Source organism: Muscardinus avellanarius (assembly GCF_963383645.1).
Source record: "Muscardinus avellanarius genome assembly, chromosome: 8".
NCBI classification, from domain to species: Eukaryota; Metazoa; Chordata; class Mammalia; order Rodentia; family Gliridae; genus Muscardinus; species Muscardinus avellanarius.
The window spans coordinates 5,952,759-5,968,893 of record NC_137794.1 but is presented as its reverse complement, the minus strand read 5'-3'; the positions used below and the strand labels follow the sequence as shown (position 1 = coordinate 5,968,893).

Here is a 16,135-nt window from a genome sequence, read left to right as displayed (position 1 = left end):
GAAACGGAAAAGCCAGAAAGAAATTCCAAAAGATTAATATAGATCATTTGAACATATAAGCTAATTAACACTGAAAAACTCCTTTAAAATGCTTTAAAATAAGAATGCATCAGACTCACGATGTAACTTTCAAGAGGAATCCAATCAACCAACGAATTTCCTCAGACATTTCATTTCGTAACATCTTGCTTGTGGCTATTTACCGCCAGAGGCACATTTAAACATTTTTACCCTCAATTAAAAAAAAAAAAATTCATATGACTCTTGTCCCGGGAAACTGACATCTTGTTTGGGAGATTCCAAGTAATGGTCTCAGACGTGGCGTGTCTGGGTGATAAGAGGACTTTTCTTTCCAAACCCGAGTTACCTTTAAATGTCATCCGAGCACAGATCTTTTCCCAGCGCTTGAAATGACGCCTATCAAAAGGAACCTTTGGGTTACTATCATTTTTTAAAGACTGTAAGCACAAAGTCGTTTCTATCGGAAACAGGAGCACCGATAAGGCAGCGAGGAAGCGCAAAGCGTATTCCTGCTGAAATGACGACAGTCTGGCTAGGGTAGAAAATTCACTTCCGGTACATTTCTTTTTTTTTTTTTTTTTTTTTTCGGTGGTACTGGGGTTCCTGGAAGCCCTTCTACCTCCGGGCTACACTCCCAGACCTATGTTTACATTTTTATTTGGAAACAGGGTCTCTTAAGCCATCGCGGCTGGCTTCGAACCTGCGCGATCCTCCTGTCTCTGCCTCCCAAGGGCTGGGATGACAAGCGTGCGCCACCACGCCCGGCTACTTCCGGTACATTTCTATTTTTCAAATATTCGCGTCTCTGGAATATCTCCCCCTAAGCGATTTGCACAGGGGGTAAAGTCTCCCTTCTCCAAGCTTGGGCTCATAGTCCAAGCTTGTTGTGACCTTCCAAGGAGCTGCTGCCCAGATACACTGTCTCTTGTAAGCCACAGGTCATTCATTAAAGACTCGGTGAAGGGCAAGCGTTTCTCCTGCGTTCTTTCAGTAACCAGTAGCATCGTGGGCATGCTTGATGGGATACAGAAACCAATTCGTGAGACACTTTCTTGTGGCAAAATGAAAGAGTTCGGGTTTTTAAAATTCTTTAGAACGCAATCAGAGAGACATCCAGATCATGACGAGGTATTATAAAGCCGTGCATAATTTAATATCTCCCTCTTTAAGGAAAACTAGCTCATTTGTAGATGGGTATTTTTTAAATTTAAGAGCTCCCTAAAGTGTGAGGAAAGGATCATTTAAACCCCATTTGCAGGGCTGGGCGTGGTGATACATGCTGGTAAATCCCAGTGCTTGGGAGGCTGAGACAGGAGGATCCCAGGTTCAAAGCCAGCCTTGGCAACATAGCGAGGCTCTCAGCAACCTAGGGAGACCCTATTTCAAACTAAGAAATAAAAAAGTCGGGCTAGGGGGTATAAGAATGTAGTAGAATGCCTCTGGGTTCAACCCCCAGTACCAAAAAAATTAAAATAAAATCCCACTTGTTGAAAGCCTTATTCTGAAGTAGTTTCTATATATTATACAGATAACATATATATTTATATATCTTAAAGCTAGCGGTAACTATATATACAGATTAGTTTATACCCACTTTAAATACTCCTCATAGTTCTCTTTGGCAGATGCAGGCTACTCTACCCAACTAGAATCCTGTATGTACATACATATGATTTGGGCTCTGGACCCTTGAAATTAGTGGGTAGAAACAATCGGAATGTAAGAGAAAGTTTTAGTAAATATAGATACAAAAAGCATAACAGGCCATTATTTTTGGCGAGTTAACAAGAGTGGAGTTGGCATAAAGAATTTGAAGAGAAGCCGGGCGTGGTGGCGCACGCTTGTAATCCCCGCTCTTGGGAGGCGGAGACAGGAGGATCGCGCAGGTTCGAAGCCAGACTCCTCTGGCTTAAGAGACCCTGTTTCCAAATAAAAAATATAAAATAGGTCTGGGAGTGTAGCCCAGAGGTAAAAGGCTCTTGGGTTCCATCTCAGTACCACCAAAAATTTTTTAAAAAGTAAAAAAGTAAAGAAAGAAAGAATAAAAAATAGGGCAGGGGATGTATCTTGGAGGTCGAATGCCCTGGGTTCTATCTCCAGTACCACAAAAAAAAAAAAAGAGAGAGAGAGAAAGAAAGAAAGAAAGAAAGAAAGAAAGAAAGAAAGAAAGAAAGATGATGTTCTATGGTTTAACAAATTTTTTTTTTTTTTTTTTTTTGTGTGTGTGTGTGTGTGTGTGTGTGTGTGTGTGTTACTGGGGATAGAACCCAGGGGCATTCGACCTCTGAGCTACGCCCCAGCCCTATTTTTCTATTCTTTATTTTGAAACAGGGTCTCACTGAGTTGCAAAGGGCCTCACTAAGTAGCTGAGGCTGTCCAGGAACCCGGATCCTCCTGTCTCAGCCTCCCAAACGCTGGGATTACAAGTATGCCCCACCACGCCTGGCTGTTCCATGATATTTAATAGTGAAAATTTCCTAACGATTTAAATATCCAACACCAGTGAGGAATGACCTAATGCCTCATGGCTCACTAATGTCGTGTAATTATTCTACAGCTGCTGAATGCTGTCTTTGGCCTTCTGGCCAAGGTGGAATAAGCCTACCATATCATCTCTCTTCCACTCACTGCAATTAAAAATTCTCGCCAGGCGTGGTGGCGCACGCTTGTAATCCTAGCCTATGGGAGGCTGAGACAGGAGGATCGTGGTTCGAGGACAGCCTCAGCTATTACTTAGTGAGACCCTTTGCAATGCAGTGACATCTTATTTCCAAATAAAGAATAAAAAATAGGGTTGGAGGTGCAGCTCAAAGGTAGAAAGGTAGAATGCCCCTGGGTTCCATCCCCCGTACCGGAAAAAAAAAAAAAAAAATTCTGGATGATATAAAAAGCAGCTACCCGAAAACTCTGTCTGGAAAGCACACAGGAAGTGGTAGATGGGAGTCTAAAGTGAAAATCTGAATAATGACTCACGCTGGAGGTGAGTTTCACTGGCTCCTCTCCTCTTCCTCCTCCTCCTCCTTCTTTAGTTTCTTTACCGGATGGCTTTAATCTGAGGGTGGGCTGAATCAAAACACGACCCAGCTGGGACAGAAAGCAAAATTTAGAAAAATCCTTTAGTTCCCCAGCCAGAGACTGGGGGGCGGGCGGGGCTCTTAATGCTGGGAAATAGGGAATGCTGGGAGTAGGGAATGGGCGGGAAATCCCGTTATTTCTCTTCTCGCTTCTTCTTGGTCTTCTGGAGCTGCCCCGAGGGTAACCTGGTAACGGTAACCAGTGCCTGGACACCTGAGGCGGGCCCGTCTCTCTGGGCAGCGGAGCCAGAGGAAGGGCCTTTTGTCCCCTCAGGAGAAGGGACACATTCTTTTCTTTCTTTTCTCCAAACAGAACTACATGAGTGAACGGAGAGAAACCTTGAGAGAAACGTATATACTTTTTGGCCATAGGACCAGAGGAAGAGATATTTAGGGGCTACGATAAAAGAGACTCCTGGGAGCTGAAAAGCATAGCGGGACTCCAGGGAGGAAAGGAGACGGGAAATTGTGACCCCTTATACTATATATGAACTGGTAAACGTCAGGATCCCCCCCTGAGCAGTGCAGTGCAGAACGGGTCCACAGGCGCCCAGGGAAGCCTTTTTTTTTTTTTTTTTTTTTTTTTTTTTGGTGGTACTGGGGTTCCTGGAAGCCCTTCTACCTCTGGGCTACACTCCCAAGATCTATTTTATACTTTTTTTAAATTTGGAAACAGGGTCTCTTAAGCCAGTGCGGCGGCTGGCTTCGAACCTGCGCGATCCTCCTGTCTCCGCCTCCCAAGTGCAGGGATTACAAGCGTGCGCCACCACGCCCGGCTCAGTGAAGCCTTTGATAATCTTACTACTCTATAAACCACTTGCCCAAGTCCCAGCTAACCGCTGAGTGGCCCGGGCCTGGGACAGACTTCCGGAATTATTGGCTTTGAAAATGGAACTGACACGGGAACCATCAGCTACTATAGCAACAGAGACAGAGCCCGTGAGAGGAACCTAACTGGGTTCAATCACGTCCTAAGACAAAACAAAACAAAAACAAACAAAACAAACAAACAAAAATCAATATTTTCCAGAAGATTTTTAACAGGACTCCAGTCTTAAGATTCAAAATGTTCTGGATATAATCCAAAATTACTCAGCATACAAAGAACCTGGGAGCGCTGACTATCTCCCTGTTTCTGATAGATGCTGACTCTGAGATGAGCAGACATTGGAACTGTCTATCAAAGACTGTAATGCCAGAAGTATCCTAAACAGGAGAAATCTAAATGCCCAGATACACCATAAGAGCAAGAAAAAATGCCCACCATGTTAAATGAAGAACAGATTATAGAAGTATACACGTTATAAAACCAACTCTGTCCAAAATAATTGGATAAAATACTAATATTCCATACGAACAGAAAAACTATGGAAGAAAACCAAAACGAATGACCTGTTTTTCCTTGACTGGGTACAGTACATGTGACGGTAACTTTCGTATTTTTAATTTTGCCGTGTTTCCCAGATTTTTCACATCAAGTATGTATATCCTAGGAGAGTCGTGAGCCCCAAAGCAATTGTCATTCTTTCACTTCAAAGTGAAAATCAAGAAGTAAAGCAGTCATAGTTAACTTGCCAAAAGTGACATTCGGCATAAAGCACAGAAATGTTGGTTTGGTTATTGCTATTTTTGACTGTTGTTACAAGTATTTTTTTTTTCTTTGTTTTTTTTTTCCTAACACAAGGGCCTCGGGATAGTTTGTTGCAATGCTCTCACTAGTTAAGAGAATTCCATACCTCGGATGGACTCTTATCCAGTTTGGGTATGCCATTCCAAACATCCTCAGGGTTCACGATCTCCTCCACACCATTGGAAAGGTCTAAAACCTAGAAAGCAGAGAAATTAGGAAAAATTGGCAAGTTCCCCAAAGTGTAATTGATTTTTGGTCCATAGTGATTCTTTTTCAAATGAAACCCTTTATAAGACAATGAAAATGATTGTATTAAACTTCAGTGTTATGTTTCAAACTCAATGCTACGTCATTGAACAAACATAACGCATGTAACTTCAGATCAAAGATGAATAAAACTTAGACCTCAAGCTCAAGTGTTGAAAATCCACTAAAAAAAAAAAAAAAAAAAAAAAAAAGACCTACAGGCAGATAAGTACAATACAATGCAGGGCGTTCAGATCTCTACCGCAGGAGGTCCGTTCCAGTACGTTTACATACAGGAATATAATATGTGCATAAAGTTCTTTTGGGTGTGTGTTTGAAAATACAGAGAAATTTAGGAAATAAGGTTCAGCGAATGATTTTTAGAAGAGATAATGGCTGAAGTAAATCTTTAAAAAATAAATGGGAATTAGCCTGGTGGCGGCAGCGCACACCTGTAATCCCCAAACTTGGGAGGCTAAGAGAGGAGGACCGCAGGCTCGAAGCCAGCCTTAGCAACTTACCGAGGCTCTCAGCAAACTACCAAGACTCTGCTTCAAAAATCAAAAATAAAATAGGGCTCGAGGTATACCGCGGGGGTAGAATGCCCCTGGGTTCAATCCTCAGCACCACACAGACCCACAAAAATAAATAAATGGGAATTCACCACTTTGGGAACTGGCCAGAACACAGACAAAATTAAAACTGTATTATGAAGTCCATGGAAGCAACAGGCAGAATGGTCTCTATCTGAGAAGCCAGGCTGTCGAATGTCCATGTGGTATAACATGTAAGCGCTGAGGCTGGAGGGGAGCAGGGACACCCGGGTCCCCCATAGGATCTCCGACGTCGCATTAACGAGCTTGACTTTTATACCGTACACTGGCAGTTGTTCGACGGTAATGGAATAAGAACGCATATTCTACAATCCCGGCCTTCCCCCCCAGAAATTCTGGATCGGGGGCCAGGCCAAGGCCCAGTCGTCTACAACGTAAAACCCACGGCAGATGGTTCTGGTACAGGCGCTTTTCAAATCAGAGCAACCAGACGTCCCTCAAAAGTCTACACAACAACCACGTAGCCAGACGTGCATTTCTCAGACTTCATCCTAGCAGCGTGGACAAAGAACTGAAGGGAGACTAGAAGAGGTAGGTAAAGCAGACAGAAGACTGCTGGAGTAGTGTAGTGGTAAAATGGGGGGGGTGGGGGTACGGGCTCTAGCACGAACAGCTCCAGATAAGACCTGAGCGGCACAGCGCTTGGGGCTCGCTGACGGCAGGACTCGGGGCCTGACTCTTCCATATGGCCGTTTAAATGATTTTCGTATGACATCAAATGACCAGGGGGACATCTCCCGATTGCACCCTCTGCCCCGATGAAGCTTAGTGAAGTCCCCTCAGAGTCTGCGAGTCCATCTCGAGGTAAAAGTGCTGAAGTCTCACTCACCCTTGTGCCTTCTTCAGCTATTTCCAGAATCTCACATTTAGACCACGTGTTTCTTAGACTCGACCACACGACGCACCTGGACCCAACGGCGAATCCTTTCAGCGCGTAGGTGTTCTGTGCTGGAGCTGCCAAACAGTGCATACTTCTTAATGACTTAATATGAGGCCCACGGGCAAGCTACTTTTCTCTTTCACATTTATTACTACTATATAATCAGTATCACATAGTTACTATGTCGGTAGTAATACACTCTAAGTCTCTCTTTAAATATAAATTTTAAATCCTTCAGGTGCCCTCTCCCTATATAAGCCCTACCAATTTCCTATCCTAACAAACAAACAAAGCCACCATCATATGGATAAGGATTTTTACGTGTGTGTGTGGGGGGGGGGGGGGTTGAACTCAGGGACAGTCTACCTCGGAGCTACATACCCATCCCCCCACTTTTTTTTTTTTTTTTTTTTTGCAGTACTGAGGATGGAATCCAGGGGCATTCTACCTCCGAGCTACACCCCCGGTCCTATTTTTTTTTAGTCTTTTTTATATTTTGAAACAGCGTCTCACTGAGTTGTAAAGGGCATCTCTAAGTAGCTGAGGCTGTCCCTGAACCGTGATCCTCTGGTCTATACCTCCCGAGTGCTGGGATTACAAGCGTGTGCCACCATGCCCGGACTCATTTTTTTTTAATGATTATTTATTTATTTATTTATTTATTCATTCATTTTGGCTTTCAAACAGGATCTTCACAAGGTTGCTGAGAATCGTGCTATGTGGCTGAGACTGGACTTGAACCTGTGATCTTCCTGTCTCAGCCTCCCAAGTACTAGGATGACAGGTGTGCACCACCACACCTAGTACATTTGATTTTTCACACTCAAAGTTATTACCAAAAGCCGGTAGTTTTAATACTTGTGGTGTTGTGTGTGGTCACATCAGCCATTTCTACAGCAAAGTAGTGTCTCATGCGCGAGCAAGCAGATATGCGTGTCGCAGAGCTGTTACTTAAGGTGTGACAGTGGGGAATCATCACTAGCGCAAGGATAATATCCAGATCAGTCAAGGCACACCCACAGAAGGCACACCGTGCAATCAAAATATTTTGAAAGTATTTTTACAAGATCAAAGATGCAGGATTCCAAACTGGATGATAATATAATCAAAATTTAGTACTTAAAACTCTGCGCAGACAGACAGACAGACCAACAGACACAAAGAAGGCGAAGGAGGACAAGAAGAAAGCACACCGTGGTGTCCACAGTGCTCGTTTCTGGGTGTCGAGAGCGTGATGGCTTTAATTATCACTATTCTAGTGCTTTCCCCATGTCGTACAACGGTTCGAATTAACTGATACAAAATCGACCTTGCAAAGAATAACAATGATCAGAAACAACTAAAAGTCATTTAATATGACTTTCAAATCTTTTGTGTGTGTGTGTGTGTGTGTGTGTGTGTGTGTGTGTGTGATCCTGGGGATGGAACCCAGGGGCATTCTACCTCCTAGCTATGTCCCCAGTCCTATTTTTTATTCTTTATTTGGAAACAGGGTCCCACTGAGTTGCAGAGGGCCTCACTAAATAGTAGCTGAGGCTGGCCGCGAACCGCGATCCTCCTGCCTCAGCCTCCCGGATGCTGGGATGACAAGCGTGCGCCACCACGCCCAGCTCAAGTCTTTTCAGTACCAAAGAAAATAGCAGATAATTTATAAGAATGTCAATATCAAAAATGTTCTCTAAGCTTTAGTCATTACTCATGAATGTTAATTTTTTTTATTAACACAGGCTCCTTAAATTCGTTTTTACTTAAAGATTTCTAGATGGATGGTCAAAGGGACGAATGACACTATAGGTCCAAAAAAATATATAGGTAAAACGCTCCCTATTGTAAATGTATGCCAGTGCGGGTGCTTGCGAAGGGACTACCGTGCTATTTAAAAGTTATTGGCAGGTGGCCTGAATTTTAGGGATGATTTCCTTACATTTTAAGTGCGATGTATCTTTTGGAGGCATAGATTTTAAGCATTCTTTTTTTTTTTTTTTTTTAAATTTTGGTACTGGGGATTAAACCCAGGGACATTCTACCTCCAAGCTATGCCGCCAGCCCTTCTTTTTATTTTTTATTTTTCAACAGGGCCTCATTAAGCAGCTGAGGCTGTCCTCCAACCTGCGATCCTCCTGTCTCGAGTACTGGGATTACAGGCGCGGGGCCACCGCTCCTAGCTTCTAAGCATTTTATTTTTCAACTCAAAACTAACATCTCATCCAGTGTATCGCAGTTTACGCGGATTTCAGAAGCACTGTTTTCTATGTTCCAAAGCAAATGACCTTCCATAAAATCCAAATCTCATTCACTTTTCTGTGCGTGATCTTTCTTCCAAAAATTAAAAAAAAGCTACGACGCCCTTTCCCTCATAACAAACATGAGCTCTCCAAGGACACTAAGCTGAACTTCAGAGGGAAGGGAAACGGAGCCACATACCTGAGGCGTGACCTGGTGGAGCAGCGCTGGGTTTCCTTCCGTCCCTGGACTCGTCATCTTCAGAGAACAACGGGGTGAAGGAGCCAACGGCACCTCTGCTTTCGTGGTGCTCACATTCTGGAAGCTCTTCCTCAAACACCCTCGTCTCAGCGCGCACTTGAGGCTCGCCGCCGCTTGCAGGGGGGTGCGTTGGCACCCTGCGCTGGGCGTCAGGACGGTCTGCACCGCTGGACTTTCTCAGGTCCTCGGCCGCGGTGCCCCTGGATCCTGGGGCTTTCGGACTGGCTCTTAGAGACGCAGGACTTCGGTTGTCATCTAGGGCGAGCTGGGCTGTGGGCAGCTCTACTTGAGCCCGTGTCTCGGCCTCGCAGTCCAGGGCAAGCGGCAGCGTAAATGGCTTCAGGGTGGCTTCTGTGTCCAAGCCTTGGGGCCCCAGGCCCAGCTCTTCTCTGTCTTCCTCCCCAAGGAGAGACTGCTGTAATTCCATGGGTTCCAGTTCTAAGGAGTCTTTTGACTCGTCGTCGTCAGGGGAAAGTGGCACCTCGAGGGAATTCAGTTCCAACGCCTCCTTCGCGTCCCTAGCCTGTGGCGACAGCGTGTTAAATCTCCTGACTGGGTATTTATCCCTAAGTTTTGCTGGGTCGGCGAAATGGCACTTGGCTTCCCCTCTTAGCTCCTCGGGGCCAATTTTCTCTTTGCACGTGTTTTCAAAAGCTTGAAAAATGTTGTTAGTTCTGAGGTCATAGAGTTGGCTTGGTTTGGTTTCGGTGATGTTCAGGTCTTTTCGCACCCTTTCAGAGAGCTCGTCCGCCTGTGGGTCCGGGTACAGTGTCTTATCTTGTACGGTTCTTTTAGTTGGCTTCCCTCCGTCATCGGGGCGGAGGGGCCCCAGGGGTCCCTTTCCCTCCGGGCCACTCCTTTCGTACGGCAAGTGGCTCTTAGCCGTCTTCACTGTGGCGTATTTCTGCATTTTGTCAGTAATACTTTCACCTTTGCTTTTCAAGTCGACGACCGCTAAGGGGATGTCACACACATCCCTCCTGACGTCCAGGATTGTGACTTCCAACACATCTTCGGTTGCTATTTCGTAAAAATAATCATTTCCCTCTTGAGGACACGCGCCTTCGGAAACGTTAAACCCCGAAAGGCAACAGGGAAAGGCCCGCATGGGGGCGGACAGGAGGTCCGAAGGCAGGTTCCAGAGGGTTTTGGGGTCCACGCACTCTTCGCTGTTTCCAAAGTCCACGAGCCGGACCGACACAAGGGAGTCTCCACAGATATCAGTGATGAGCGCTCGATAGTAGTGCCCGTCCTCTCTGTACCTGACGATACAAGGGTCTCCGACGTGGGGGTCGCGGAGGCCATTTCTCCAGTCCAGCAGCTGCTTCCCGGCGGCTTCCACTTGAACTTCCAAAAGCTGCAGCTTCTCGGTGTCGGCGAGCTGGCACCAGAAATACTCGGGCCCGTCTATCACGGTGGCATACGCTCCGACCGTCCGCATCTGGGGGTCATACCAGTTAAGAAGCACAGAAGTGTCGATGTCAGATTTGGCGACGGGCTTCGAACAGCTGCCTTTGGCGCGCTGGACGGACGGTCCAACGTGAGGCTTTTCCCGGGAGGCGTACCTGCCCATCAGGTCCTCCGCTATCAGCCCGTGCTTATCCGCGAGAATGACTTCCCATCTGTCCTGAAACTTGACAAACTCACATCTGACTTGAGCCTCCTCGGTCCTTTGGGAAAAGTAACGCGTCATTTCCTGAGAGCTTACGATGTCTGGGACCCAGAGGCCCATTAAGGAGCAGCGGATGCCCAGTCCCGGGAGCAGGGCATTGACTAGGTCCAGCCTGCCCGTTTTGCTCGTGTGGACCACAGAAACGTTGCCATAGTCTATGAACTGCACCGAGAGCAGGTCATTGGGTTGTTGCTCCCTGACCACGGCCCGATACCACAGGTTATCCTCTGGAAAGATAGCACATATCGCGTCCCCGCTTTGCAGAGGTGGACCTGCGTGACCCTGGGGCCTTGTCTTCGCGTTGTTTAATCTCTCCGAGAGACGATTAATATCAGCCTCGTCTTCTATGAGCTGGACATAGAAGTCCGAAAGGTCGTTAACGTGCGAAATGTAGACGGTCGTCTTAAAGCCGGGCCGGATGGTCTTCCGTGGCAGCTCACGAAATTTTCGAGGCAAATCTTTAGCGCGCGGCGAATCTCCTGTGATCCTCTCTGGAAGGGCGGCTTCCAGTTGTGTGGCGTTCAAAGGCGGCTCGGCAAAGGTGACTTCTTCTCTCCTTTCTCTCGTTAACGGCGACACTTGATTGTTTTTGCTGCCCACGGAGTCCTGGTACTGAGTGGCCGGGTTTTCCTTCGCTGGACTTTGAAGACGCTTGAGCTCCTCACACACCGAGCTGATCTTGGGCTGGCACGGTTCTCCCAGCGCCGTCTCCGTTCCGAATAACGTGCTCTGGCCCGACTTACTTAGAGACCCCGCGCGGGGGGACAAGGTCACATTCTGGCCTCTTCCCGCCAGAGTTTCGGTGGCAGAGGGCGGCGGGTCATCGCTTTCTTTCATTTTGTCCCCGGTCCGGGTTTTGTACCCACGCAACCCCAGCTTCTCATTTATGCTGGCGTTAATCTGAATACTGTCATTATAGAGTTCTACGATCAGTCTTCCATCTGGGTCTTTTGCTACCACCAAGGCCTTCAATGGCTTGTCTAAAACAGTCTCCTGAAACCACCTCGCGACGGCTTCCGGTATATCGCCTGGAATGTCGGAGAGCGAACATTTCACCGCCTGCATGGGCAAAAGCGACACGTCGTAGGTGTCCCGGGGGATGGGGAGATTATCACTCGTCACATGAACGTTCCCGAAATCAACAAAGAAGACTTTCGTTGGCTCCTCTTCCATCACGATCCCCCGGTACCAGTTCCCGTCGGTGTACTTAGCGAGGCACAGGGTGCCGGGGATCATGGGAGATGGCTTCAGATTCAGCAAAACTTTACTTAACTGCGTGACGCTGCACGACAGCTGTTGTAAAATGCTCGCATTTCTTGCCAGTTGGCAGTAAAACGTCCAGGGGTCTTCGACGTGGGTCACGTACACCGACTCTTCACTTCCGATCTTCATGTCGTGCGTGGAGTAGTAGTAGGAATGTAGCTGAACGGAAGGCTCCAGAGGCTTCTGGAGCTTCACTGGTCTGGCGAGCCTCTTTTCTACCAGAAAATGGCAGGCGCTCTGAAAGGGCGTCAGCAGATCCACGACGTTAAACAGCTCCTCGCCGCGTATCGAGGCCAGAGCAAATATCGTGCACTTTAATTCTAGGTTGTTCTGCCGGGCGCCTTCTATGAATTCGCTAAAAGCTTGCACCGCCTTTTCATCCCAGATGAAGGGGCACTCGCCGGTTGGCTGGATTAGGTTGTACAGACTGCAGCGGAACGCCTGGGCCCTCACTTTGAGCAGCTCATCGCTGATGGAATAAAGGTCCTCCACGGGCACCGTGTCCCTGTCTCCGTAATCGACAAAGGCCACTCTGACGCGCCCCGGAGACTGTGTGCCTGTGATCAGGGCCCGGGACCACTCCCCAGTGGCTGCCCGCCTGGCCAGACAGGCCGGCGTGGCTCCGGGCTCGTAGGAGACCGCGGAGCTCTTGCAGTAGTCCTCAATATCACACATTAGGGCTTTAAACGCTTGCGCGTTCCTGATCAGCCGGCACCAGAAATAGCCAGGGTTTTCGACATAAGACACTTTGACCTCCACGGTGCTTCCGACGTCCAGCTCTTCTTTACGAGCAGGGCCCGGCTGGATTGTGGACAAATTCGATGTGAGGGGGGAGTACACAGACGCCGCCGCCGCTGTCTCCTTTTCAGGCACCACCTGTCCGGCTGAGGTATGCCTCACCCTCCCCGTGGTGTCTGCGAAAACTTCTGCAAGGGCCAGGGTTTTGGTCTCTCTCTCAGCTTCTACCTCCTTGGCCGGAGATACTCGGTCGCTCTCGGCGGCAAGGTGGTTTGGAACCTGCCCGGGGATCTGGGCGTTTTCTTTGGTTTCAAATTCCTGGTACTTGGCGTACCCGGCTTGGGCCATCACCTTACTAATGTTCTCCTCCCCGGTCCGGGATTCGTCCAGAATCTCGATGACGTACCGGCGGTCCTGCCTGTCCAGGACGTGGATCACCAGCTCTTTGTGGAGCACCGTCTTCTTAAAAAAGGAAATCGCCTCCTGGCTCCAAGTCTGGCCCAGGGGCCAGATGTCGGCCAGGGTGCACCTGAGGGCCAGCGTGGGCAGGCGCCGGAACTGCGGCAGCAGCATCCTCACGTCCGGCCAGCTCACGGTCTCCGAGTTGCCCCGGTCCACCAGGAACACGTCCACGCTCTCGTCGTCCCGCCTGGTGACGGTGGCGCGGTAGTAGCCGTTTTCTTTCCACTTGACGCAGCAGAGGTCACGGGGCTCGGGCTTCAGCACCACGCCGTCCAGCTTGCTGGCCGAGGAGTAGAAGCCACACATCCTCCGCAGCAGCCGGCCGAAGGCGCCGCCGTGCTTGCGCAGCCGGATCCAGAACTCGGACGGGCTGCGCACGAACTCCACCTGCGCGTCGTAGAAGGCGCGCATCTTCAGCCCGATGGACCTCAGGGCCGGGGGCGCGGCCGCCGCGTCGTCCACTTCCTCGGGCAGCGCCGCGGCGGGGTCTTCCTCCACCTCCTCCTGGCCCCCGTCCTCGTCCTCCTCCTCGCCCTCCTCCTCCTCGGCGCCCTGGCTCTGGAGGAACCGGTCGGCCAGGCAGCACGACCGCGCCCCGAACACGCGGTTGAGGTTGACCCCGTCCTCCCCGTACAGGGTGACGTAGTACACGTGCTCGAAGGCGCAGAAGAACTCGATCTTGGCGTTCACCGCCTGGCCCAGCAGCAGCGCCTTCAGGGCGCCCACCTGGGCCCGGGACCAGCCTCGGCCCCCGTCCCAGAGCCCGTACAGCGCGCAGGGGTAGGTGACCACGGGCATGCGCAAGTGCTCGGGCCGCAGGTGCCGCAGGCTGCTGCAGCTCACCAGCTCCTTCCTCCCGTAGTCCACGTGGAGCACCTGCGCGCAGCGCTGCGGGCGGAAGGTCTCCAGCAGCAGCGCGCGGTACCAGCGCCCGTCCAGCCCGCAGGAGGCGCACGGGGCGCCCGGCTTGTCGGGGCTCTCCTCCGCCGCCGCCGCCGCCGCCGCCGGGCCCTCCTCGTCCCCGGTGCCCGCGGCGCCCCGGTAGGCCCGGGCCATGCACTCGGACAGGCGGAGGACCTCCTGCGAGAGGCTGCGCAGGCGGCAGTGGAGGCGCTGCGGGTGGCACACCTGCGTCACCACCACGGGCTCCGTCACGCCCAGCTGCAGCTGCGGGTAGAAGAAGTCGGGGCCCGGCGGCCCGGGCTGGGGGGGGGCGCCGGGCGGCCCGGGCTGGGGGGGGGCGCCGGGCGGCGGGGCGGCCGAGAGGTGGCGCTTGAGCAGCGCGCGGAACAGGCCGTCGGGCACCTGGCGCGCCAGCCCCCGCTGCAGCAGGTGCAGCCGCACGGCGGGCGCCTCCAGCAGCACCAGGCGGTGCAGCAGCAGCACGTCCAGCACGCGGCCGCGCACCTCCTGGCCCTGCAGCCGCCGCAGGAAGTCCAGCGCGCCGGGGGCCCAGTGCTGCGGCTCGCCCCCGCCGCCCCCGCCGCCGCCGCCGCCGCCCGCGGGCACCAGCCCGGCCAGCACGCAGCCCAGCACCTCCGACGGCAGGTGGAACAGCTCGCTGCGGCCCGGCGCCAGCGCGCCCGCGCCCGCCGTCACCGTGCGGCCCTCGTCCAGCAGGAAGACGCGGCTGTCCTGCGCCTGGCGGCCCACCACGCGGCCGCGGTGCCACCGCGGCCCCACCTGCACCAGGCACAGCTCGCCGGCCGCCGGCGAGGCCGGAGCCCAGGGCCCGCGCGCCGCCGCCGCCGCCTGCACCTCCCGGGCCAGCCGCACGTACTCCGGCCGCCGCTGGCCCGCCAGGCCCCACAGCTGCACCGGGATCATGTCGGGGCGCGCGTCCACGAAGGACACCCGCAGGGCCAGCGCGGCGCCCGGCGGCGGCAGCCCGGGCGTGGCGCTCATGGCCGCCCCTGGACGGGCCCCGGCGCCGGGCACCCGGCCGCCCTGGACCGACCGGTGGGAGCCGGCGGCCGACCAACCGCCCGGGGGCCGCGCCCGGCCGGAGCGCGCGCCGCAGGCCTGCGCGCGCGGGGCGGAGGCCCGAGGGGGAGGCCCGGGGCGGCGAGGCTGGGCGGAGCCTGGGGGAGGACGCGGAGGGAGCCCGGCTCCTCCGCGGGCCCGGGGGCTGCCATCGCCTCGCTCCGGCCGGCGTGGGCCGAGCGCCGCTGGCCTCCCCCCCGGGCGCTGGCCGGGGAGTCCCCAAGACAGACTGCCGGCGGAGGCGGAGGCCAACGGCACGCTCCTGGGCGTTGCGCCCCGAATGCCGGGGCCAGCCGCCGGCCGTGCGCTTGCGCCGCGGGCCCCGGGGTGCTGGGGCCGGTGCTCCCGGGCTGCCCGGGGTGCTGGGGCCGGTGCTCCCGGGCTGGGCCTGCCCCTCGCCCGCGTCCGGGGTCGATGGCCTCGCCGTGCGCCCCCGATGCGGGCCCAGGGTGCGTCCTCCCTGGGGTGGGCCCCGGGGCTGCTGGGCCCGGCCCTGGCATCCCGACCCCCCGGTGTTCGGAGCCGGCACAGAGCTGGACCACGTAAGAAGGTTCAGAGGCCTGGAGCTGCCCGCCTGCTGCATACAGCGCGGGCACCCCACCGAGGGGCCCCTGGCAGCCCCGTCCAGGGGAGCGGCGGCGCAGGGGGGCGGGCACACTTGGGGCGCTCCCGAGAGGCGCCTCCACTGGAGCTGTGCGTTTGCAAACTCAGACACGCCCCGGAGCTTCCTGGGGCTTCCCTGTAACTTTCCTTCCAGGGCTTAGTACAAACACAGCCAGTCGGTAGAACAGCGTGACACTGCCTCCGACCTCGCCAGACTGGACCCACGCGCTCCCCAGCCGCCCGGGTTGCTTTTTCGTGGCCTTTTCCACTCTTGGTTGCAATCCGTCCTCGGTCGACCATCCCACCAGGGGCTTCCTGGCCAGGACTGCTTGCTGTATTGCTGGGATCCCGCACGGGCTGCGGGCAGTCATTTGCTAACTGGATGAATGAGTTAGATACCTTGAAAAGCTTTGATTTATTTATTTATTTATTTATTCCCCCTGGCGGACTCATCCTGGGAGATGT

The 16,135-nt window shown here is 52.6% G+C and overlaps 1 protein-coding gene across 1 annotated transcript; it reads right to left on the bottom strand.

Moving 5' to 3' along the window:
* Positions 1-369: 369 nt before the first annotated feature.
* TDRD6 (tudor domain containing 6) lies at positions 370-14,989 on the bottom strand (the record flags this gene model as incomplete). The annotated part of the gene is made up of 4 exons (XM_080700048.1): positions 370-417; positions 4,832-4,921; positions 6,415-6,539; positions 8,890-14,989. The coding sequence occupies 4 exons, from the start codon at positions 14,987-14,989 to the stop codon at positions 370-372; spliced, it is 6,363 nt and encodes a 2,120-aa protein (XP_080556174.1).
* Positions 14,990-16,135: the final 1,146 nt, after the last annotated feature.